Genomic DNA, 23,121 nt, shown 5'->3' on the forward strand with positions numbered 1-23,121 from the left:
CTGTTGTTACCCAGGCTAGAGTGCAATGGCATGACCGCGGCTCACCACAACCTCTACCTCCTGGGTTTAGGCAATTCTCCTGCCTCATTGTCCCGAGTAGCTGGGACTACAGACACGTACCACCATGCCCAGCTAATTTTTTGTATTTTTAGTACAGACAGGGTTTCTTAGGTCAGAAGATTCAAGACTAGTCTGACCAACATGGTGAAACCCTGACTTTATTTGAAAAAAAAAAAAAAAGAAATATTGTTTGCTTTGCAACGTGTTATACACTTTAGGGTCACTGTGGAAAAATACTCCTTTATTTAGGCTTACACATGTTCGTTTCCTGTCAGTGTTTTGTTGTGATACTGGAAATAGGCTTCAGTAGACATGACTTGAAGTCAATGTAATCACCGTTTATTTATTGAAGAGTCTCACTTCTTTTGTGTTCCTTTTTGTGTGTCATATTTATATATTTTAGTATTATACACCATTTGTACTTAATTGGAAACCTATTTGTGTTTATATTTTGTAGATATCTCTTCCAAATACAAGATGAAGGGGCTCTTGTCAACAGCACAAGGCGATACAGAAGGGTTCCACACAGGGATATTAGATAGACATGAAAGTCATCACATGGGAGATTTCTGCTTCCAGGAAATTGACAGAGATATTCGTGATTTTGAGTGTAGAAATAGCCATGAGGCGCTCATGAGAAAAGTTGAAAAGCTTCCTTGTGGTACAGACCAAGATGACGAAAGGCACGCTGGCAACAAGCCTGTTACGGATCAGCTGGGATTAAGCTTTCATTCGCATTTGCCTGAACTGCACATATTTCGGACGGAAGGGAAATTCGGTAATCAAGTTGAGAAATCTATCAATGATGTTTTCTCAGTTTCAGCAACCAAAATCATTTCTTGTAGGCCCCAAACCCATATTTCTAATAAGTATGACAACTTCCCCCATTCTTCATTACTCACACAAAAACCGAAAGTACACGTGAGAGAAGTATCTTTCCAATGTCATGAGAAAGAAGCCTCTAACTGTAGCTCTCTCTTGAGGAAACATCAGGTAATCCATTTAGGAGAGAAACAATATGAATGTGATGTGTGTGGAAAGGCCTTTAATCAGAAGCCATACCTTGAACGCCATCGTAGATGTCACACTCGTGAGAAATCTTACACGTGTAATGAGTGTCACAAGAGCTTCAGTCAGAAGTCAACCCTTACACGCCACTCTAGACTTCACACTGGAGAGAAACCTTACAAGTGTAGTGAGTGTGGCAAGACCTTTAGTCAGATGTCATCGCTTGTAGTCCATCATAGACGTCATACTGGAGAGAAACCGTATCAATGTAGTGAGTGTGGCAAGACCTTCAGTCAGATGTCATCTCTTACATATCATCGTAGACTTCATACTGGAGAGAAACCATACAAATGTAAGGTGTGTGATAAGGCTTTCGGGCGTGGTTCACACCTGATGCAACATTCTAGAATTCACACTGGAGAGAAACCTTACAAGTGTAAGGAGTGTGGCAAAGCCTTTCGAGGGCAGTCAACACTTACTTACCATCAGTCCTCCCATGGTATAGGGAAACTTTACAAGTGTAATGATTGTCATCACGTCTTCAGTAACGCTACAACCATTGCAAGGCATTGGAGAATCCATAATAAAGAAAGATCTTACAAGTGTAATAAATGTGGCAAGTTTTTCAGACATCGTTCATACCTTACAGTTCATCGGCGAACTCATACTGGAGAGAAACCTTACAAATGTGAAGAATGTGATGCAGTTTTCAGTTGCAAATCAAACTTTGAAATGCATAGAAGAATTCATACTGGAGAGAAACCTTACAGGTGTAAGGAGTGTGGCAAGACCTTCTGTAAAAAGTCATCTTTTGTATATCACTGTAGACTTCATACTGGAGAGAAACTTCATAAATGTGAAGAATGTGACAAAGTTTTTAGTCGCAAATCAGGCCTTGAATATCATAAAAGAATTCATACCGGAGAGAAACCATACAAATGTAAGGTGTGTGACAAGGCTTTCGGCCGTGATATACACCTGGCACGACATACTAGACTTCATACTGGAGAGGAACCTTACAAATGTGAAGAATGTGACAAAGGTTTTAGGTGCAAATCAAACCTTGAAATACATAGAAGAATTCATACTGGAGAGAGACCTTACAAGTGTAATGAGTGTGGCAAGGCCTTCAGTCAGGTGTCACCCTTTGTATACCATCGTAGACGTCATACTGGAGAGAAACCTTACAAGTGTAATGAGTGTGGCAAGGCCTTCGGTCAGATGTCATCTCTTGTACGCCATCGTAGACTTCACACTGGAGAGAAACCTTACAAATGTGAAGAATGTGATGCAGTTTTTAGTTGGAAATCAAACCTTGAAATACATAGAAGAATTCATACTGGAGAGAAACCTTGCAGGTGTAATGAGTGTGGCAAGACCTTCAGTCAGATGTCATCCCTATTATGCCATCGTAGACTTCATACTGGAGAGAAACCCTACAAGTGTAATGAGTGTGGCAAGACCTTCAATCACAGATCATCCCTTACATGCCATCATAGAATTCACACTGGAGAGAAACCTTACAAGTGTAATGAATGTGGCAAGGTTTTTAATCAACAAGCACACCTTGCACGTCATCATAGAGGTCATACTGGAGAGAAACCTTACAAATGTGAAGAATGTGACAAAGTTTACAGTCGCAAATCAAGTCTTAAAAGACATAGGAGAAATCATACTGGAGAGAAACCTTACAAACATTAGATTTGTGACAAGGCTTTTGGGCGTGATTCACACCTGGCACAACATAGTAAAATTCAGACTAGAGAGAAACCTTACAAGTGTAATGAGTGTGGCAGAGCCTGTAGTGGGCAGTCAACACTTATTAACACCATGAAGCAATCCACGGTATAGGAAAACTTTACTAATGTAATTATTGTCACCCAGTCTTCAGTAACGCTACAACCAATGTGCGTCCTCCAATGCAAATCATTGGAGAATCCATAATGAATGGATTCTTGCAAGTGTAATCAATTTCACAAATGTTTTAGACATTGTTCATACCTTTCAGTTCATTGGCGAACTCATACTCGAGATACCCCTTACAAATGTCATAACTGTGGCAAGGTCTTCAGTCAATTCTCATCTTATGCAGAACAGAAAAATTCATACAGAAGAGAAACCTCACAAATGTGATTATTTCGGCAAAGCCTTCAGTTCACGTTCACACCTTATTAGATATTAGATGGCTAGGTGCGGTGGCTGAAGCCTGTAATCCCAGCACTTTCGAAGGCTGAGGCGGGTAGATCACGAGGTAAAAAGATCGAGACCATCCTAGTCAACACGGTGAAACCCCGTCTCTACTAAAAATACGAAAAAAAAAATTAGCTGGGCGTGGTGATGCATGCCTGTAATCCCAGCTACTTAGGAGGCTGAGGCAGAATTGCCTGAACCCAGGAGGCGGAGGTTGTGGTGAGCCGAGATCACACCGTTGCATTCCAGCCTGGGTAACGAGTGAAATTCCGCCTCAAAAAAAAAAAAAAAAAATAGATATTAGAGAATCCATACTGGACAATAATCTTACAAATGTCGTAAGTGTCCCGAGGTCTTTAGGCAGAGGTCACTGCTTGCAGAACATTGGAAAATTCATTTTTGGCCGGGCGCCATGGCTCACGCCTGTAATCCCAGCACTTTGGGAGGCCGAGGTGGGTGGATCACGAGGTCAAGAGATGGAGATTGTCCTGATCAACATGGTGAAACCCCGTCTCTACCAAAAATTCAAAAAAATTATCTGGGCATGCTGGCGCCTGCCTGTAGTCTTAGCTACTCAGGAGGCTGAGGCAGGAGAATTGCCTGAACCCAGGAGGTGGAGGTTGCGGTGAGCCGAGATCGTGCCATTGCACTCCAGCCTGGGTAACAAGCGAAACTCCATCTCAAAAAAAAAAAAAAAAAGAATTTTGCAATTTTTTTGTGTGAAATTAGTTTTCAGACTTTTCCCCCTAATTTCTTTGCCTAGTTTTGGCAAGCCATAATAATGATTTCATAAATTATCTTGGGGAGTAGTCCCTCCTCTTCTGCTTTCTGGAAGAAATTGTATATAATTGCTGTTAATACCTCTTTACAGGTTTAATAGAATTGTTTAGTGTTAGGCTGAATGGGAGGGTTTCTTGACATGGGATGCTCGGAATTTGAGACCAGCCCGAGCAACAGAGTGTGACCTGATCACTTCATCTCCAAAAAACATTTTTTTTTGACTGGGCGCGGTGACTCACACCTGTAATCCCAGCATTTTGGGAGGCCGAGGTAGGCGGATCACTTGGGGCAAAGAGTTTGAAACCAGCCTTAACATGGTAAAACCCCATCTCTACTAAAAATACAAAACACTTGGCCAGTTGTGGTGGTGCGTACCTGTAATTTCAGCTACTTGGGAGGCTGAGGCAGAGGAGAGATGCTTAAATCCAGGAGGTGGAGAGGTGGAGGTTGCAGTGAGCGGAGATCACACCACTACACTCCAGCCTGGGAGACAGAGCAAGACTCCACCTCAAAAAAAAATACATATTTTTTTTCTTTTTTTGAGACAGAGTTCGCTATTGTTACCCAGACTGGAGTGCAATGGCACGATTTTGGCTCACCTGCAACCTCCACCTTCTGGGTTCAAGCAATTCTCCTGCCTCAGCCTCCTGAGTAGCTCGGACTATAGGTGCACACCACCATGCCCAGCTAATTTTTGTATTTTTAGTAGAGACGGGGTTTCGCCGCATTGATTAGGATGGTCTCGATCTCTTGACTTCGTGATCCACCCGCCTGGGCCTTCCAAAGTGCTGGGATTATAGGTGTGAGCCACCACGCCTGGCCAAAATATTGTTTTTTTTTATTAACCAGGCGTGGTGTTCCGCTACTTGGGAGTCTGAGGCCGTTGAGTAGATTTCGTAAGCCCAGCTGAGGATACAGTGAGGTATGATTGTGCCACTGAACTCCAGCCTGGATGACAGTGAGACTTCTGTACAAAAATAAAAACACTTGTTTAGTGTTACCATCTGTGCTTGAAAATTGCATTATTTCGGAGAATTTTTTATTTAATCAGGTAAGAACACAACATGAACTCGTCTCTTAACTTTTAAAGTGTACAATTCAGTATTGTCATTCAACTTTAACATCATTCTTTGTTTTAACTTCCTTTTTATTTGTTTCGCCCTTGTTGCCCAGGCTGGAGTGCAGTGGCGCCATCTCGGCTCACTGCAACTTCCGTCTTCCAGATTCAAGCGATTCTCTTGCCTCAGCCTCTTGAGTAGCTGGGATTACAGGAGTGTGCACCATCACACCCGGCTAATTTTTTTATTTTTAGTAGAGACAGGTTTCACCGTGTTGGTCAGGCTGGTCTTGAACTCCTGACCTCATGATCCGTCTGCCTCAGCTTCCTAAAGTGCTGGAATTACTGAAATGAGTATAATTTCACTCATTGTGTAATTATCACCAGACACCATCATGGTGATGCCTGGTCTCTTTTAACATTTTTAATTGTGCTTATTTATATGTTACATGTGATATTTTGATACATGCATACAATGGGTAATGACCAAATCAGTAATTTAAATATCCATCACCTCAAACATTTAGTTTTTTCTCTTGATGATATTTCAGATTTTCTCTTCCAGCTACTTTGAAATATACAATAAATTCTTGTTCACTATATCACTCTACTGTGTACTGGAGAAAACAACTTTTTCCTTCTTTTTTTCCCCCCCCATTAACCAACTTCTCTTCGTACCTGTGCTAATCCTCCCACTCTCTGGTAATGACCATTCTACTCTCTGTCTTCATGACATCCAACTTTTTAGCTCTCACATACGACTGAGAGTATAAGATAAGTGTCTTTTCTGTACCTGGCTTATTTCATTTAACATAATGACCTCAAGCACAAGAATCGCTTGAACCCAGGGGGCAGAGGTTGCAGTGAGCCAAGATGGAGCCACTGCACTCCAGCCTGGGAAACAGAGTGAGACTCCATCTCAAGAAGAAAAAGAACTGCTATTGAAGTGTTTTAGTTTCTTATATATTCAGCTTATTAATCCCTTCTCACAAGGATAGACTAAATATTTTCTTCAGTTCTGTCGCTTGTCTCTCCAGTGTGTTGTCTGTTTCCTGTGCTGTGCAGAATCTAGTTTGATATAATCCAGATTGTCTATTTTTGCTCTTGCTGCCTGTGTTTTTGAGGTCTTACCTAAAAAATTGTTGCCCAGATCAATGCTCTGTGAAGAGTTTTCCTATTCTTTTCGTTTTAAAGACGGGGTTTCACCATTTTGGTCAGGCTGGTCTCGAACCCGCAACCTCGGGTGATCTGCCCGCCTTGGTCTCCAAAGTGCTTGGATTACAGATGTGAGCCGCCGTGCCCAACCCTTATTGTTTTCTTATAGTTTCAGATCATCTATTTATGTCAAATCCATTCTGGGTTTATTTTTGTATGTGGTGAGAAATAGGGGTCTAGTTTTATTTTTCTGTATATGAATATCCAGTTTTCCAACACCATTTATTGAAGAGACTTTCCTTTTTCCCAATCCGTGTTCTCGGCACCGTTGTAAAAAAGCGGCTGGCTGTAAAGATGAGGGTTTATTTATTTGTCCTCTATTCTGATCTGTTGGTCTATGTTGCTGTTTTTTCTCAGTAACAAGCTGTTTTGGATACCAGTGCTTTCTAGTATATTTTGAAGTCAGGTAGTGTAATACTCCTCAGGTTGGTTGATTTTGCTCAAAATTGCTTTGGCTTTTTTGGATTCTCTGTAGTTCCCTACGGATTTTAGGATTTTTATTTTCTATTCATTTTTATTTTTTGTTATTAGACAAGGACTGTCTCTTGCCCAGGTTGGAGTGTAGTGGTGCAATCTCGGCTCACTGCAAGTTCTGCCTTCCAGGCTCAAGTGATTCACCTGCCTGAGCTTCTTGAGTAGTTAGGACCACAGGTGCGTGCCACCGCACCTGGCTAATTTTTGTATCTTTTGTATGGATGGGTTTTGCCGTGTTGCACAGGCTGGTTTCAAACTCCTGAGCTCAGGTGATCTGCCTATCTTGGCATCTCAAAGTGCTGGAATTACAGGTGTGAGCCACCGCAGCCAGCATTAGGATTCTTTTTCTCTATTTCTGTGAACAATGTCTTTTGCTATTTTGAAAGAGAATGTGTTGAATCTGTACATTGTGTTTGGTAACGTGATCCCAACATAACATTAATTTTCCCACCCATGGAGACGGGATGGATGTCTTTCCTTTGTTGTGTAACCTTTCCACTTCTTTCATTACTGTTTACAATTTTCTACGTAGAGACTTTTTGCTTACTTCATGAAATGTAATCCTTGGGGTTTTTTGTAGCTATGGTAAATGGGATTGCCCTTTTGATTTCTTTTTCAGTTTGTTTGCTGTTGGCATGTATGCTACTAATTTCTGTATGTTGATTTTGTACATTGCAACTTTACTGAATTTATCAGCTCTAAGAGATTTTCCCAGAGCTTTTGGGATGTTTATATGTAAAATCTTGCCACCTGTAATCAGGGATGATGTGACTTCCTCCTTTTAAATATGGGTGCACTTTACTTTTTTCCCTTGTCCAACGTTCAAAAGCATGTGGACTAAGATTTGTAAGAGTGAACATCCTTGTTCTTGTTTGTTTTTGTTTTTTTTTAGACAGAGTCTTGCTCAGTCACCCATGCTGGAGTGCAGTGGTGTGATCTAGGCTCACCGCAACCTTTGCCTTCCAGGTTCAAGCAATTCTCCTGCCTCCGCCTCCCGAGTAGCTGGGATTACAGGCTAATTTTTGTATTTTTAGTAGAGACAGGGTTTCACCATGTTGGCCAGGCTGGTCTGGAACTCCTAACCTTGTGATTCACCCACCTTGGCCTCTGAAAGTGCTGGGATTACAGGTATGAGCCACCGTGCCTGGCCTGTCTTGTCCAGTTCTTAAGGGAAATCTTTTACTTTCTTCATTAAGTATAACGTTAACTATGTCTTTGTCATATTGTCACAGAAAGTCATATGTAGCTTTACTGTGTTGATGTATGTATGCTCTCTCTATACTTAGTTTGGTGAGGGTGTTCATCGTGAGAGGTCGTAGCATTTCAGTAAGTACTTTCTCTGTTGGAATGATCATTTTTTTGAAATTATTCTATTCGTTGATGTGATGTATCATGTTTATTGATTTGTCTGTGTTGAAACATCCTTGCATCTCTGGGATAAATCCCACTTCTTTTTTAAATCCCACTTAATTACGGTGAGTGATGTTTTCAGTGTGCTGCTGAATTCAGTTTGCTGACATTTTATTGAGGATTATTGCAGCTATGTTTATCAGAGATATTGCCTTTAGATTTGGGGATGGAGTCTTGTCTGTTGCCAGGCTGGAGTGCAATGGTGGGATTGTGGCTCACTGTAACCTCTACTTCCTTGATTCAACTGATTCTCCTGCCTCAGCCTCCTGAGCAGCTGGGACTACAGGTCTGTGCTGCCACACCCAGCTAATTTTTATATTTTTTTTAGTAGAGACAGGGTTTCACTGTGTTGACCAACATGGTGTCGATCTCTTGACCTCGTGATCTTCCTGCCTCAGGCTCCCAAAGTGCTGGGATTGCAGGCGGGAGCCACCGCACCCAGCTTACTTTTCTTTTGTGTTGTGTCCTTGTCCGCTTTTTTTGTCCAGGTAATGCTAACCTCATAGAATAAGTTGGAAAACATTGCCTTCTCTTCAGTTTTCCGGAAGAATTTGAGAAAAATTGCTCTTCTTTAAATGTTGGGTAGAATTCTACAGTAAAGTCATCATGCGCTGGGCTTTGCTTTGAAGGGAGCTGTTTTATTACTGATTCAATCTCATTACTTCGAAGTGGTCTGTTCAGTTTTCTATTTCTTCTTGGCTCAGTCTTGTTAGGTTGTATGTGTCTAGCAATGTATTTGTTCCTGTTAGGTCTAACAATTTCTTGGCATACAGTTGCACCGAATAGTGTCTTAGATTCATTGTATTTCTCTTGTATCAGTTGTCATGTCTCCTTTTTCGGTTCTGATTTGACTTACTGGGTTTTTTCTTTGTCTCTTGGCTAGACTAGTTAATGGTTTTTCAATTTTGTTTATCTTTTTTAAAAATCAGTTTTTGCTTCATTGATCTTTTGTATTAATTGACTTCTCTGATCTTTTTTTCTTTCTATTAATATTGGGTTTGGTGGCCAGATGTGGTGGCTCATGCTTGTAATCCCAGCACTTTAGGAGGCAGGGCAGGTAGATAACTTGAGACCAGGAGTTCAAGACCAGGGTGGCCAACATGGCAAAACCCTGTCTCTACAAAAAATACAAAAATTAGCCAAGTGTGGTGGTGTGCACCTGTAGTCCCATCTACTTGGGAGGGTGAGGGAGAGAATTAGTTGAACCCAGGAGGCGGAGGTTGTAGTGAGCTAAGATCATGCCTCTGCACTCCAGCCTGGGTAACAGAGTAAGACTCTAACATGTATATACTATAATTTGGTTTGTTCTTTTCTAGTTTCTTATGCTGCTTCATTAGATTTAGTGTCAGTTTGCCCCACTCAAGACCCAAGGATTTTGATCTGTGCGTAATATTTGCGAGCGTGTTGTTTGTTTTCCACATATTTATGAATGTTATCATTTTCTCAAGGGTTTGCATTTCTACTTTCATCACTTTGTGTTGGAAAAGATACTTGGAAAATGTGAAGCTTCTTAATTTGTTAAAACTTCTTGTGTGACCTAACATGTGAACTGTCTTGTAGAATGCTTTGTGTGTGCTTGAGAAGAATGTATATTTCGCCATGTTGGCCAGGCTGGTCTCGAACTCCTGACCTCAGGTGATCCACCCACCTCAGCCTCCTAAAGTTCTGAAATTACAGGCATGAGTCATCATGCCTGGCCTACCATTTATTTAGCTCATGTCTTATGTAAGTTTGTTGTGGATTAATTTCCATTACATCATGCAATGTTTCGGCATTTATTTGTACACAGTAAATATGCTGTAAATATGTAGAATTTTTTTCGTCTTACAATTACGACACATCTATATGTTTTCTGCCAATTAGTATGTACGTTGGGGTCACAGTAGAAAAATCCTTCCTTCAGGACTAACATAGGGTTGTGCATTGTGTTTTGGTCATTGGTTGATTGAAACTAGACTTCCTAGTATTAAATTTGAATCATATGTAGTTACTCATTTTTTACTAATGACTCCATTCTTTCATGTTCCTAAAAATTAGTGGTTATGGTTAGGACATGAAATATTTATTCACCATTCATAATTAATCAGAAACCTATGCTCCTCTATATCTTCTAACTACATTTCCTAAATGTGTCAAGGAATCACTCCTCAAAGGGAAAACTAATATGAGAGTATTACAGGTATTCTACACAGTGACACCGGAAAGCCATGAGAGCCATGACGTCACAGACTTTTGCTTCAGGGATGCCCAGAAACATACACATAACTGAATGTCAGTGGAAAGATCATGAAACAAAATACAATGGAATGCCTGTGAACGATTTTTTTGATTCTTTTAAAAGTTTCTTTTAACTTTATTATTATTATTTTTGAGACAGAGTCGTGCTCTGTTTCCCAGGAGTGCAGTGGTGCTATCTTGGCTCACTCCAACCTCTGCCTCCCAGGTTCTAGCAATTCTCCTGCCTCTACCTCCCGAGTAGCTGGGATTACAGGTGCCCATCAGCACGTCCAGCTAACTGTATTTTCATAAAGACAGGATTTTTCCATATTGGCCAGGCTGGTCTCAAACTCCTGACTTGGTAATCTGTCCGCCTCAGCTTCCCAACGTGCTAGGATTACAGGCATGACCCATGGCGCGTGGCCCAAAAAGAAACTTATTTGTACAAGCAACCAGTGTGATAGGAGGGATACAACAAAGAAGCCGCTGAAAACCCAGCATGGGGCCAGGTGCTGTGGCTCACGCTTGTAATCCCAACACTTTGGGAGGCTGAGGCAGGTGGATCACCACCTGAGGTTAGGAGTCCGAGACCAGCCTGGCCAACGTGGTGAAACCCCATCTCTACTAAAAACAGAAGAAAGAGCTGGATATCATGGTATGCACCTGTAATCTCAGCTTTTTGGGAGGCTGGGGCAAGAGAATCTCTTGAACCCAAGAGGCGGAGGCTGCAGTGAGCTGAGATTGTACCACTGCACTCCAGCCTCAGTGACAGACAGAGCAAGACTCCATCTCAAAAGCATTTTTTTTTTTTTAAGAAGGGGTTTTACCATGTTAGTCAGACTGGTCTCGAACTCCTGACCTCAGGTAATCCACCCACCTCGGCCTCCCAAAATGCTGAGATTAGAGGCCTGAGCCACCACGTCCGGCCAAGAATTTTGTTTTTAAAGCCCAGCTTGGATTCAGCTTTCAGTCACATCTGCCTGCATCGCAGCTGTTGAAAGCCGAAGTGAATGTTTATGAATATGGTCAGTTTGAGAAGTCTGTCAACAGTGGTTTCTCAATCTCACCAGCCCAGAGAGCTTCCTCTAGTTTCAATCCCATACTTAATCTGTTCTTCATTACTTACCCGAGAACAAAAGGCACATTAGGGACACATTACACCTTACAATTGTAATGAATTTGGAAAGGTCTTCAGTTGTGATTCATGCCTTTTGCTACCTTGGAAAATGCATGCAGGAGAGAAGCCTTCAAGTGTAATGTGTGTGGTAAAGCCTTTAGTATGCAGTCAATACTGAATAAACATCAGGTAATTCATTGTGGAGAGAAACCTTACAAATGTAATCAGTGTGCAGAAAACTTTGGTGATCGTTCCTCCCTTACCATCAGGTAGCTCTATACTAGAGGAAAAAAAAATCTTAAAATTGCTGGGGCCAGGCGCGGTGGCTCAAGCCTGTAATCTTAGCACTTTGGGAGGCCGAGACGGGTGGATCATGAGGTCAAGAGATCGAGATCATCCAGGTCAACACCGTGAAACCCGTCTCTACTAAAAAATACAAAAAATTAGGTGGGCATGGTGGCGCGTGCCTGTAATCCCAGCTACTCAGGAGGCTGACGCAGGAGAATTGCCTGAACCCAGGAGACGGGGGTTGCGGTGAGCCAAGATTGCGCCATTGCACTCCAGCCTGGGTAACAAGAGCGAAACTCCCTCTGAAAAACAACAAAACAAAAATTAGCCGCGCGTAGTGGCGGGCGTTTGTAATCCCAGTTACTCGGGAGGCTGAGGCAGATAATTACTTGAACTCCGAAGGCGGAAGTTGCAGTGAGCCAAGATCGTGCCACTGTACTCCAGCCTGGGTGACAAAGCAAGATTCCGTCTCAAAAACAACAACAAAAACCTGGAAAACAGACGCGATCAGAACGAGGCCGAAAAAAGCGAAGCTCCCTCACCCCTCCTCCTCCAGGTTCCCGGCATCCCCCGCAAGCCGGTTTCTGCAGACCCGGAAGTGAATCCTGCATATCCGGAAGTGAATCCCGCCGAGTGACCTCTCGCCTGCTGTTTCCTCAAAACTCGGAAGCGGGTCGCGTGTGGTGACGGTGTTGCAGCCTCGCGTGAGTTCCCCTTTGTCTAGATTAGATTCGCTTCCATCGCTACTGTACCCGGTGTTAGCGCGCGGGGCGGGGCGGCTCTCCGTACCTTAAAATCCTCTCGCCGTGCCCTCCACACTAGGTAAATATACACGTCGCCATGAAATTCAGAGGTTACAATCGCTCGGAGGCTGCTGGTCCTGTTCCTGGGCTCTCTGCCTTCGGGCCATGTAGACACTTTTTGTCCCATTTCTCCTCGGGTCCGCGTTAGGTAAAATCCCTCACCGCGGGGTGGATCACGCCTCGTGGGTCCTCCCAGCCTAGCCCTTCTCGTCCATCGGAGCTCAGCGCCGCGTCATCTGCCCCGCCCTGGTATTTTGCAACCCCCACCTCTCCTAATCCACCCCCACCCTTGTCCTCCTTGGGCTGGGCCCTTCTGTTCCCCAGGTTTTCTCTTCACAGTCACCGCGTTCCGTACCCTGTACTGAGGGACGTGACGAGGCCTTGCTTTTGACACTGTCTTTTCCGTTCCGAATTGCACCCGCTGGAAAATGTGCTCTTCCAGAGGAAAAACGGTTGTCTTTCCTCCTCTCAAATTCAATGTACTAGTAAACCCTGAACACAGGATACTTCGCCTCTGGTCACGGAATGTGTGGGGATTTCTCCGCAGTAACAAGCAGTTCATCAGACACCAACGAGGTGACCCGTAATCTGTCTCACTTCTGACAGCTCTACCTGGAGTAAGCGTGAGATCCCACAGGTTGAAGGCTCAGTTCCAGAAGGCTTTCCTACTTCACATGTCGGTTACAAGTCCCAGGTTGGAGCCCGAACTTCTAAGCCACTTGGCTATGAATTGAAGATTCCCATGACCCTCCTCAGTCATTAATTTGCCAGAGCGGCTCACAGAGGTTTTACTCGTTTGTTTTAAAGCGTATTACAAAGATTGTAGAGAAACAGCCAGATGGAATAGCAGCTCTAGAAAACTAATTGAATGTAGTGGGGGATTTGGGAACCATGGTGTTTATCTGGTCGGTCAGAAGTAGAGGTGACAAATACTACTTGTGTAAGCTTGTAAGGTGAAGGGTAGTCTTGTGGGACTGAAGCCTTCACCTGTGGGATCTGACACTGTCTCCTTATAGATAAGTCATTGAGTGTAAGCATTGAGTTAAGTTTTAGGATTCCCAGGTGGAAGTCTGCAGTGTAGGGAAAAACACACATTTTCTTGACCAGAAGTAAAGTATTTTCTGTTGAGCATGAGAGCAATAAAACCAGTTTGGTTTTTTCCTTTCTCGGTGAAGGGAAGATAGTTGTAACAGGCTCACCCCCCTGTCTCAAGGCCCCTACTGGGAAGGCTTTGTCCCTGCTCTTTGCTTCCATTTTCTTGATGTCATCTTTATCTGTTACCATTTTTCTCTTCTGCTGTGTCTGGATTCAGCGTTTTTTGAATGTGGAAGTGGCCCACGGCTTCGTCCTCTAACCGCTTTTCATCTCTGTCCACGTCTGCTGCCTTTATCATGTCAGCTCATGGCTTTAAACCCCAACTTTATGTTTCCATCGCTTGGAGACCTCACCCCTAATTTCTAGAATTATGTGTCCAGTTATCTACTCAACTCTCTGCTGGGACATCCAACAGACATCTCCATACTTACATGTCCGCTAGTGACTTTCTGAGTTCTCCCACGCATGCTCCCCCGCAGTCCTGCATATCTCAGGTAAGGGTGACCCCATACTCCTGGAAGCTTAGGTGAACTTATTGGCATATCTTAAAATCTAGGAGATGGTTCCTTGCTTGAAAGTGTTTTAAGGAATAACGTAAAGGAAAGAATTACATGATTGCTTAAAATGGGTGAGGAACTAGAATTTCCCGTTCTTTTCAGGTCAGGGAGAAAAGTTTTTAAAGGCCTCCAGCCTTCTCTGATCTATGCCCCCAGGACCTCTCTGATCTCATTTCCTGCCAGTGTCCTCCTGGCTCCCTCTGCTGCAGCCACACAGGCCTATTTCCTTTTTTGGGAGCTGACGTTGCTCCCGTGTCAGGGCCTTCACCTGGGCTGTCCCTCCTCCTAGAACTTTCTGGCCTCTCAGTTGCAGGTGACAAACACCCTTCCTTTTCTAGGTCTGGGTTCTGACATCAGCTTCTCAGTGGAGATTTCTGTGACACTCCCCCGTCACACCCTCTTCCCCTCTGGTCCATATTGCCTGCCCTGGATGTTTCTTTCTACTCCTTTGCTGTCCACTTTCTGGATCCCGGTGACAACAAGGACCCAAGGGGAGAGCAGAGCCAGAAGGTGGGGGTTGTTCTGGGCTTGTCCTCTCTCAGTGGAGCTCAACCCTGGCTTCACATTAGAGTGCTGAGGCATTTTGCAAGTACATCTCTTATGCCTCCTTTCCAGAGGTTCCCAGGCACATAAGTTCAAGCGCAGTCTCACTAATATTTACAGTGTCCCACATGATTCTAATCTCTATTTGTCATTGAACATCAGGCTGCTGTGTCTCCATTTCTGAAGACTGAGATCAGTCTGTGATCCACAGAGAGGTGAGCGGGGCTGTGCTCTGCAAGAGCTTTGATCAGGGATAGGTCTGTGTCCCGAAGGGGAGCTCAGTCCAGCCCAGCTCCCCACTGCTACAGCATATGCGTGGTCTTCTCCAGGAGGGAGTGAGTTTTGAAGAACTCAAAAACTCATTTGTTCTTCCTGTAGATCTTTCTTTGCGTTGTCCCTGGTGCTGTAGGCAGTAGAGGGCCATCTTTCCACAGGGTGAGTTCTTTCCTCTTTGTGTGTGGTTATAGCACGGGGAGTGGGTGTGTTGATTTTGAACAATACACAGCATATTTTGAACATTCTGGATTAACTTCTTTTTTAAAAAATTATCTTTGATTTTCAGGATTAGCTTGTAATGTCTCTTTCATCTCACCTAAGGAAGTAGCCTGGAAGAGGAGGAAGAGGAAAGGAGGAGTCAGGAATGACTCTGACTCAGGTACAGTGATATTCTCAGTGGACTGCTCTGTGTCTCCTTCCTTTTTGAAATGCCACATGTGGTGTTATGATATATATTGGTTTCTGTCCATGGTTCCCGGCTTGTAACCTCCATAGCCCTTGTTACAGTCATTTATTGTAATATTGGGTATGTTAGGCCTCAGGGGCAGGCCGCTGATCTTCTCCTGCCTTCCTTTCACTCTGATGTTCCCCTGCTTTTCTGGTGTGGGTCTTCAGACCCTCCTCGAAGAGCTTCCCACCCTGTACCCACGTAGAAGGAATGTTGATTTCACGGGCTTCCATAAAAACCCAGCAGGGCTGTCCGGGCGAGGTGGGTCATGCCTATAATCCCAGCACTTTGGGAGGCTCACAAGGGTAGATCACAAGGTCAAGAGATCGAGACCATCCTGGTCAACAAGGTGAAACCCCGTCTCTACTAAAAATACAAAAATTAGCTGGGCATGGTGGTGCGTGCCTGCAGTCCCAGCTACTCGGGAGGCTGAGGCAGGAGAATTGCTTGAACCCAGGAGGCGGAGGCTGCAGTGAGTGGAGATCGTGCCATTGCACTCCAGTCTGGGTAACAAGAGCGAAACTCCATCTCAAAAAAAAACCCAATAGGGCAAGGTTCCATGAGTTTCTGGGTGGCATAGGTGCCTCTTCAATATGCTTTATAATAAACTGGGTAAAGGTAAGTAAGTGTTTCCCTGAGTTCTGTGAGCCACTCCAGCAAATTAATTGAACCCAAAGAGGGGATCATGGGAATCCCAGTTTGAAGCTGGACAGTCAGAAGTTCTGAAGGCCTGGACTTGAGACTGGTGTGTGCGGAGGCAGTCTTGGAGACGGAGCCATCCACCTGTGCGATCTGACACTGTCTCCAGGTAGACAGTGTCGGAATTACATTGGAGGATACCCAGCTGCTTGGTGCGTGGGGAAAGAACTCACACACATTTAGTCACAGAAGTCTTCTTCTGTGTCGATGATTGTTGTGGCGTGACAGTAGAGGAAAAGCAAGATTTGAGGAGAATTTTTCCTTATACTCATCGGGCATTGGAGATGTCAGTTCTCTGAGTCTGAAGCGTCCTGCCTGTCATGTTTGCTCGTACTCACCCGTGTCTTCCCTCAGTCTAACTTACCTAGGAAAGTCTAAATTACCACTTTATTTTTGCAGGTGACTTTTGCAGATGTGAATTACTGTGCCTGGCCTCAGTGTCCTATTTTTTAAGATATTTGTCATAATTTCCTTTTAAAATTTTTAGAGACAGAGTTTCACTGTGTGTCCAGATGGCAGTGTGGTGGCTTATTCATAGCACACTATAGCCTTGAACTCCCTCCTCGGCCTCTCAAATACCTGGTGATAAAGGCACACACCATCATGCCCAGCTTTCACAGCTATTTATGCAAATGTGCATGTCACCATGTGTATAAAAATAAAAATGTATATATAAATTGTACTTAGTTTGGCCGGGCGCTGTGGCTCAAGCCTGTAATCCCAGCACTTTGGGAGGCTGAGGTGGGTGGATCATGAGGTCAAGAGATCGAGACCATCCTGGTCAACATGGTGAAACCCCGTCTCTACTAAAAATACTAAAATTAGCTGAGCATGGTGGTGCGTGCCTGTAATCCCAGCTACTCGGGAGACTCAGGCAGGAGAATTGCCTGAACACAGGAGGTGGAGGTTGCGGTGAGCTGAGATCACGCCATTGCACTTCAGCCTGGGTAACAAGAGCGAAACTCCGTCTTAAAAAAAATAAATTAATTAATTGTACTTAGTTTATAAACATGAATCTATATCAAGGTATAGAAAATGGTAGACCATAAAAATATATAGAAAGTTGAACTCCAATCTCTATTAAATACTCATATCGAAAAATATGACTAATAGTTTTTAAAATATTGAGCTGGGGGTCTCACTAGGTTGCCCAGGGTGGTTTCAAACTTCTGGGCTAAAGCGATCCTCCTACCTCAGCCTCTGGAGAAGCTAGGATAATAAGCACATGCCACTACCCCTTGCCTATAAATATGTTCATTTTATGTCGATTTAAATGTAGACATTAGATATTAACAAAAGCCCAGTGAAATTCGTTAATTTATTCCATTAATAAAATAGTGATACATAATTAGAAAGTTCATTATATTACATATTCATTTAATATATTAAGGGTAAATAAAAATGCATTAGGAAGTTACTGGAGTATTAAAAATCAGGACAAAAATAAATTGCTCTATCAAGCAAGAACATGTCATGAAACATCATAATTATTAGTAAACATGGGATATACTTCTTAGAATTCAAAGGAAGGAAAAGGGGGCTTGTCTGTGCTGTAGCCAGTCATCACTCCACAGGATGCCTGAACAGAGACCAGAAGCAGAGGGAAAAGGCAGAGACACACACACACACACACACACACACACACACACACGAGAGTGGTACGGGAAGGGAAGAGTGAGCTGAATCTACTAAAACTAATGGATGACCTAATTGTAACCAAGGAAAAGAATGTCATTTTAGCATATTACCTAAGAAGAATATACTAAAAACAAGTTTCCTTCTTCAGCAGCACTTTTTTTTTTTTTCGTCACCCAGGCTGGGGTGCAGTGGCATGATCTCAGCTCGCCGCAACCTCTGCCTCCCCGCCTCAAGCCATCCTCCCACCTCAGTCTCCCAAGTAGCTGGGATTACAGGTGCATGCCACACAGAGGACTAATTTTTGTAATTTTAGTAGAGACTGGGTTTCACCATGCTGCCCAGGCTGGTCTTGAGCTTCTGACGTCAAGTGATCCACCTGCCTTGGCCTCCCAACGTGCCAGGATTACAGGTGTGACTAAAACAAAATACAAAACTTAGCTGGGCATGGTGGCAGGCGTCTGTAATCCCAGCCAACTCCAGAGGCCAAGGCACGAGAATTGCTTGAACCTGTAGGTTAAGTTTGCAGTGAGCCACGATCATGCCACTGCACTCCAGCCTGGGCAACAGAGCGAGAGTCCGTCTCAAAAACAGCAACCACCACAACCAAAATATACCCTTTTTACCCAACATAGCTGCTGCACAAGACTCCCTGCAGGCTTTATGGGAGGATCATGATGAGAAAATCTCCCTGAATGTAGCCAGGTCCAAAACGTGGAAGAGAAACAGATTTTTAAATTGTTTTTTAACTGCCTGCTGTCAGATATTTAGGTTGATTTTATGTTTTAAAAGGGATGGAATAAAACACCCTCTATCACTAATGTCTGTGTCTGAACATGCCATACTTTTCCCAGTCATTAAGATTTATGACTTAGAAATAGTGACTCACTTGTTTAGCTTCAAATGGAATCTAAATTCAGGTAGAAGAGATTTCCTCTTCCTGAACTCTTTGTTTTGAGATGGAGTCTCGCTCTGTGGCTTAGGCTGGCACGATCTTGGATCACTGCAACCTTCACCTCCCAGGTTCAAGCGATTCTCCTGCCTCAGCCTCCTGAGTAGCTGGGATTACAGGAATGTGCTACCACAGCCGGCTAATTTTTGTATTTCAGTAGAGACGGGGGTCACCATGTTGGCCAGGCCAGTCTCGAAGTCCTGGCCTCAAGTAATATACCTGCCTCAGCCTCCGAAAGTGCTGGGATTGCAGGTGTGAGCCATCATGCCCGGCCTTCCTGAACTCTTTTTCCAAAATTTACCAAGTGTTTGCACACATTTTTTTTTTTTTTGAGATTGAGTTTCGCTCTTGTTACCCAGGCTGGAGTGCAATGGCATGACGTCGGCTCACCACAACCTCCGCCTCCTGGGTTCAGGCAATTCTCCTGTTCTCCTGACTCAGCCTCCTGAATAACTGGGAATACAGGCATGCGCTACCATTCCCAGCTAATTTTTTGCATTTTTAGTAGAGATGGGGTTTCACCATGTTGATCAGGATGGTCTCGATCTCTTGACCTCATGATCCAACCGCCTCGGCGTCCCAAAGTGCTGGGATTACAGGCTTGAGCCACTGCGCCTGGCCTGAAATAAATTTTTTTTTTTATGGAGTTTCACTCTTGTTGCCCAGGCTGGAATGTAATGGCACAATCTCGGCTCACCGCACCCTCCACCTCCCAGGTTCAAGCAATTCTCCCGCCTCAGCCTTCCAAGTAGCTGGGATTACAGGCAAGTGACACCACACCCAGCTAATTTTGTGTTTTTAGTAGAGACAGGGTTTCCCCATGTTGGTCAAGCTGATCTCAAACTCCCGACCTCAGGTGATCTACCTGCCTTGGTCTCCCAAAGTGAAGGGATTACAGGCATGAGCCACCGTTCCCAGCCAAAATAATTTTTTAAAAAGAGAGAAGCCAGATCATGCGCGGTGGCTCATGTCTGTAATCCCAGCAGTTTGGGAGGCTGAGCTAGGCAGATCACAAGGTCAAGAGATCGAGACCATCGTGGCCAATATGGTGAGACCCGATCTCTACTAAAAATACAAATATTAGCTGGGCACGGTGCCCTGTGACTATAGTCCCAGCTACTCAGGAGGCTGAGGCAGGAGGATTGCTTGAATGGCAGTGAGCCGAGATTACACCACTGCACTCTAACCCGGCCACACAGTGAAACTATGTCTGAAAAAAAATGAGAGAGAAGCCTATAAAAATAGCAATAAAACAACAAAAATAATACAGGAAAACAATATAGTGTAACTATTTAGAAATTTACATTTCTTGAGTTAATGTAAGTCATCAAGAGATGATTTAAAATATATGGGAAGCAAGGGGCAATTTAAAGTATTTGAGAGGATGTAAAGGATGTGCATACGTTATATGCACATAAAATCATGTGTCACTTAATAGGGATTTCTCCTGAGAAACGTGTTTTCAGTGTTATCTTTATAGACTGTACTTACATAAACTGAGATAATATAACCTATTACACGCGGAGCATACATGGTACAGCCTATTGCCAGAAACCTATACAGCATGTTATATAGTAAACACTGTGAGCAACGATAACACAATGGTAAATACTTGTAACTCAAAACATGTGTAAACATAGAAAAGGTAATTATATGGTATGAAAAGTTAAACAATGGTACATATGTATAAGGCGCTTTTCAATGAAGCTTGCAGGTCTATGATATAAGTTGCTCTGGTGAGTCGGTGGGTGGTGAATGAACGTGAAGGCCTGAACGTGAAGTAGCTGTACACTACTGTAGGGCTGAGGCCCACAGGGTCGTGGGGTGAGCCTCATGCTGTGCTGAGGCACAGGATCCGAGAAATAAAGAGCCAGGACACAGAAGTACAAAGAAAACGCAGCTGGGCTCAGGGGACCACGCCACCTATAAGCGGAGTCAGGCAAGGCCCCGAATGTCCAGAAGCATGAGTATTTATTATGTATAGGTTAGGGGGCAGGGTAGTGAGTGAAATCATCTTTAACGATAGTGATAGGGTCATGAGCAATAAAACATGGGGTCCACTTCATTAGGTCACCTAGGCCAGGAGGTTGACAATGCACAGCAAGGGGCCTGTTCTCAGGAAGGCAAGGGCCATGTGCAGTAAGAGGTCCATTTCCATTAGGTCACCGAGGCTTGAAGGTGGGCCGTGCGCAGTGAAGAGGGTGCAGTGTGCGATACTTCTATGTATGGGAAACTACTTGTAAGAAGATTTATAGGTGGATGCTTTAAGTCACATAGCAGTGACAGAGCTGTCAAAGTTATCGCCTTCTGGCAGCTTCCAATGGGTTCTATGGGAAGATGCTTTTCAAGCAGCACAGTAGCAAGAGGTGATAATGCTCACAGTCACCAAGGTGGATTGCTGGTCTGAGGGCAGCCTTCCACAAGAAGTGGAGCAAGGTCCTACAACTCCTTTATCAGGAGGAGTGGCTCTCACCCCAAGCCTGCCATACAGTGGGTATCTTTAAGATACTGAATGCTGCCACGTGGGCCATGGATTCTTGTCCTGGCAGAACTATTTTCCCTTAAATCATGCTCTGCACTGCGTCTGCTGTAGGCATTCCTGTGATTATAAGCTGCTTTTTCCTTAATTCATGCTCTGTACTGTGTCCACTCTAGGCATTCCTCCGATTATGATCTAAGATATAATTATAGGTATATATGTAGGGAAATATTCTTTAGACACTCATACTATCAACTATTATATGATTATATATAGAGGATTAGATAAAGGGATTCGTCAAGCCCTATTTCTATAAACTAATATATGATTATGTAAAGGATTATATAAAAGGAAATAGCTGAGTAGTAACACTCTAAATTGAGATATTCCTCAAGCTCTAACTGTGCCAGGGTTCTGCTTAGTTCTCATTCCTCGGTGCCTATATGGGGGGTTACCCACAACTACTATAGGCTTATAAACTCTGTACATTTAGTCTCCAGTCACTTTATAAAAGATACTTCTTTCTTCAATAATAAAGTAACCTGAGCTTACCAGAATCCTTTTTACTGTACAATTTTTTTTTTTTTTTTGAGACGGAGTTTCACTGTTGTTACCTAGACTGCAGTGCAATGGCACGATCTCGACTCACGGCAACCTCTGCCTTCTGGGTTCAAGCAATTCTCCTGCCTCAGCCTCCCGAGTAGCTGGGACTACAGGCGCGCACCAGCATGCCCAGCTAATTTTTGTATTTTTAGTAGAGACGGGGTTTCACCTCGTTGACCAGGATGGTCTCGATCTCTTGACTTCGTGATCCACCCACCTCGGCCTCCCAAAGTTCTGGGATTATAGGCCTGAGCTACCGCGCCCGGCCTAGTGTACAAATTTTTTAATTTAACTTTTACATTATTTAGTAATAACACCTTAAGATGCAAAAATTAGCTGAGTGTGGCGGTGTGCGCTAGTAGCCCCGGCTACACAGGAGGCTGAGACAGAATTCCTTTAACCCAGCAGGTGGACCCAGCAGTTAGTGAGGTCAGATCACGCCGCCATACTCCAGCCCAAGCCACAGACCAAGACTCTCAAAAAAAAAAAAAAAGCCAGGTGAGGTAACTCATGCCTGTAATCCCAGCACTTTGGGATATTAAGTTCGGCATATTATCTAAGGTCACGAGTTCAGGAACAGCCTGGCCAACATGATGGTCACATAAAGGAGGAGACTGGAATAAGATGCCCACCTCTGGAAAAGCTCATTTTGAATGGACCACAAGAACATTTGGAGGCGAACAGACAGACCTTGATCACCTTCCCAACACGGGGTCAGGAGGAGAGGTGGCCAGGAAGAGGACGCCTGGTGATCAGAAGGGCCAGGATCAAGAAAGGAAAGGGAAGACGGCGAATTATCAGTGGGGAGGGTCTGCAGGATGCTAGGACCAAACACAGGATGCAGCCTCCCTGGGTTTGGGGCTGGGGTGCTGTGCTCCAGGGGCCAGGGAGGGCAAGGCTTTGGGGGCCTCACGGAAGGGAGTAGTGGATGAGGACTTCACGTGGCCCAGGGCGGATGTAGGTGTCATAGAAGGATTTGAAGCAACTCCATGGTAAGAGCTGTCTACATGGCCCTATGGCAGAAACGCTGGGGACAGGACCGGCCTCCGAGCGGATTTTAACACGCAGGAAAACGGTTGCCGGACTCTCACAGAGAAGCCTGAATTTACTTGGGGTGGAGGGAGCAGTGCGGGGATTTTAAGGTCTGTGCTGCCCCTCAGATCCTGAGTACAGAAGCGGGGGAGAGCTGGGGAGCGCAGATTTAATCTAAACAAA

The 23,121-nt window shown here is 44.1% G+C and overlaps 2 protein-coding genes across 13 annotated transcripts in view; both read left to right on the forward strand.

Moving 5' to 3' along the window:
• The window catches only part of LOC108590179 (uncharacterized), a 28,410-nt gene extending 23,371 nt beyond the window's left edge, over positions 1-5,039 (forward strand). For all 12 annotated transcript variants that reach the window (XM_078361163.1, XM_054249268.2, XM_078361168.1 and 9 more), the window contains one exon: positions 518-5,039. In XM_078361163.1, coding sequence (XP_078217289.1) covers positions 518-2,769 — 2,252 coding nt within the window. In that variant the 3' untranslated portion in view covers positions 2,770-5,039. The remainder of the gene's footprint in view (positions 1-517) is intronic.
• A 7,442-nt stretch (positions 5,040-12,481) lies between these two features.
• Positions 12,482-23,121, forward strand: part of LOC144580889 (uncharacterized) — a 41,550-nt gene continuing 30,910 nt past the window's right edge. The window contains 2 exon segments of the mRNA XM_078361272.1: positions 12,482-12,520; positions 15,377-15,469. The gene's annotated coding sequence lies outside the window, so the exon portion shown is untranslated.

Source organism: Callithrix jacchus, chromosome 22 (assembly GCF_049354715.1).
Source record: "Callithrix jacchus isolate 240 chromosome 22, calJac240_pri, whole genome shotgun sequence".
NCBI lineage: Eukaryota > Metazoa > Chordata > Mammalia > Primates > Cebidae > Callithrix > Callithrix jacchus.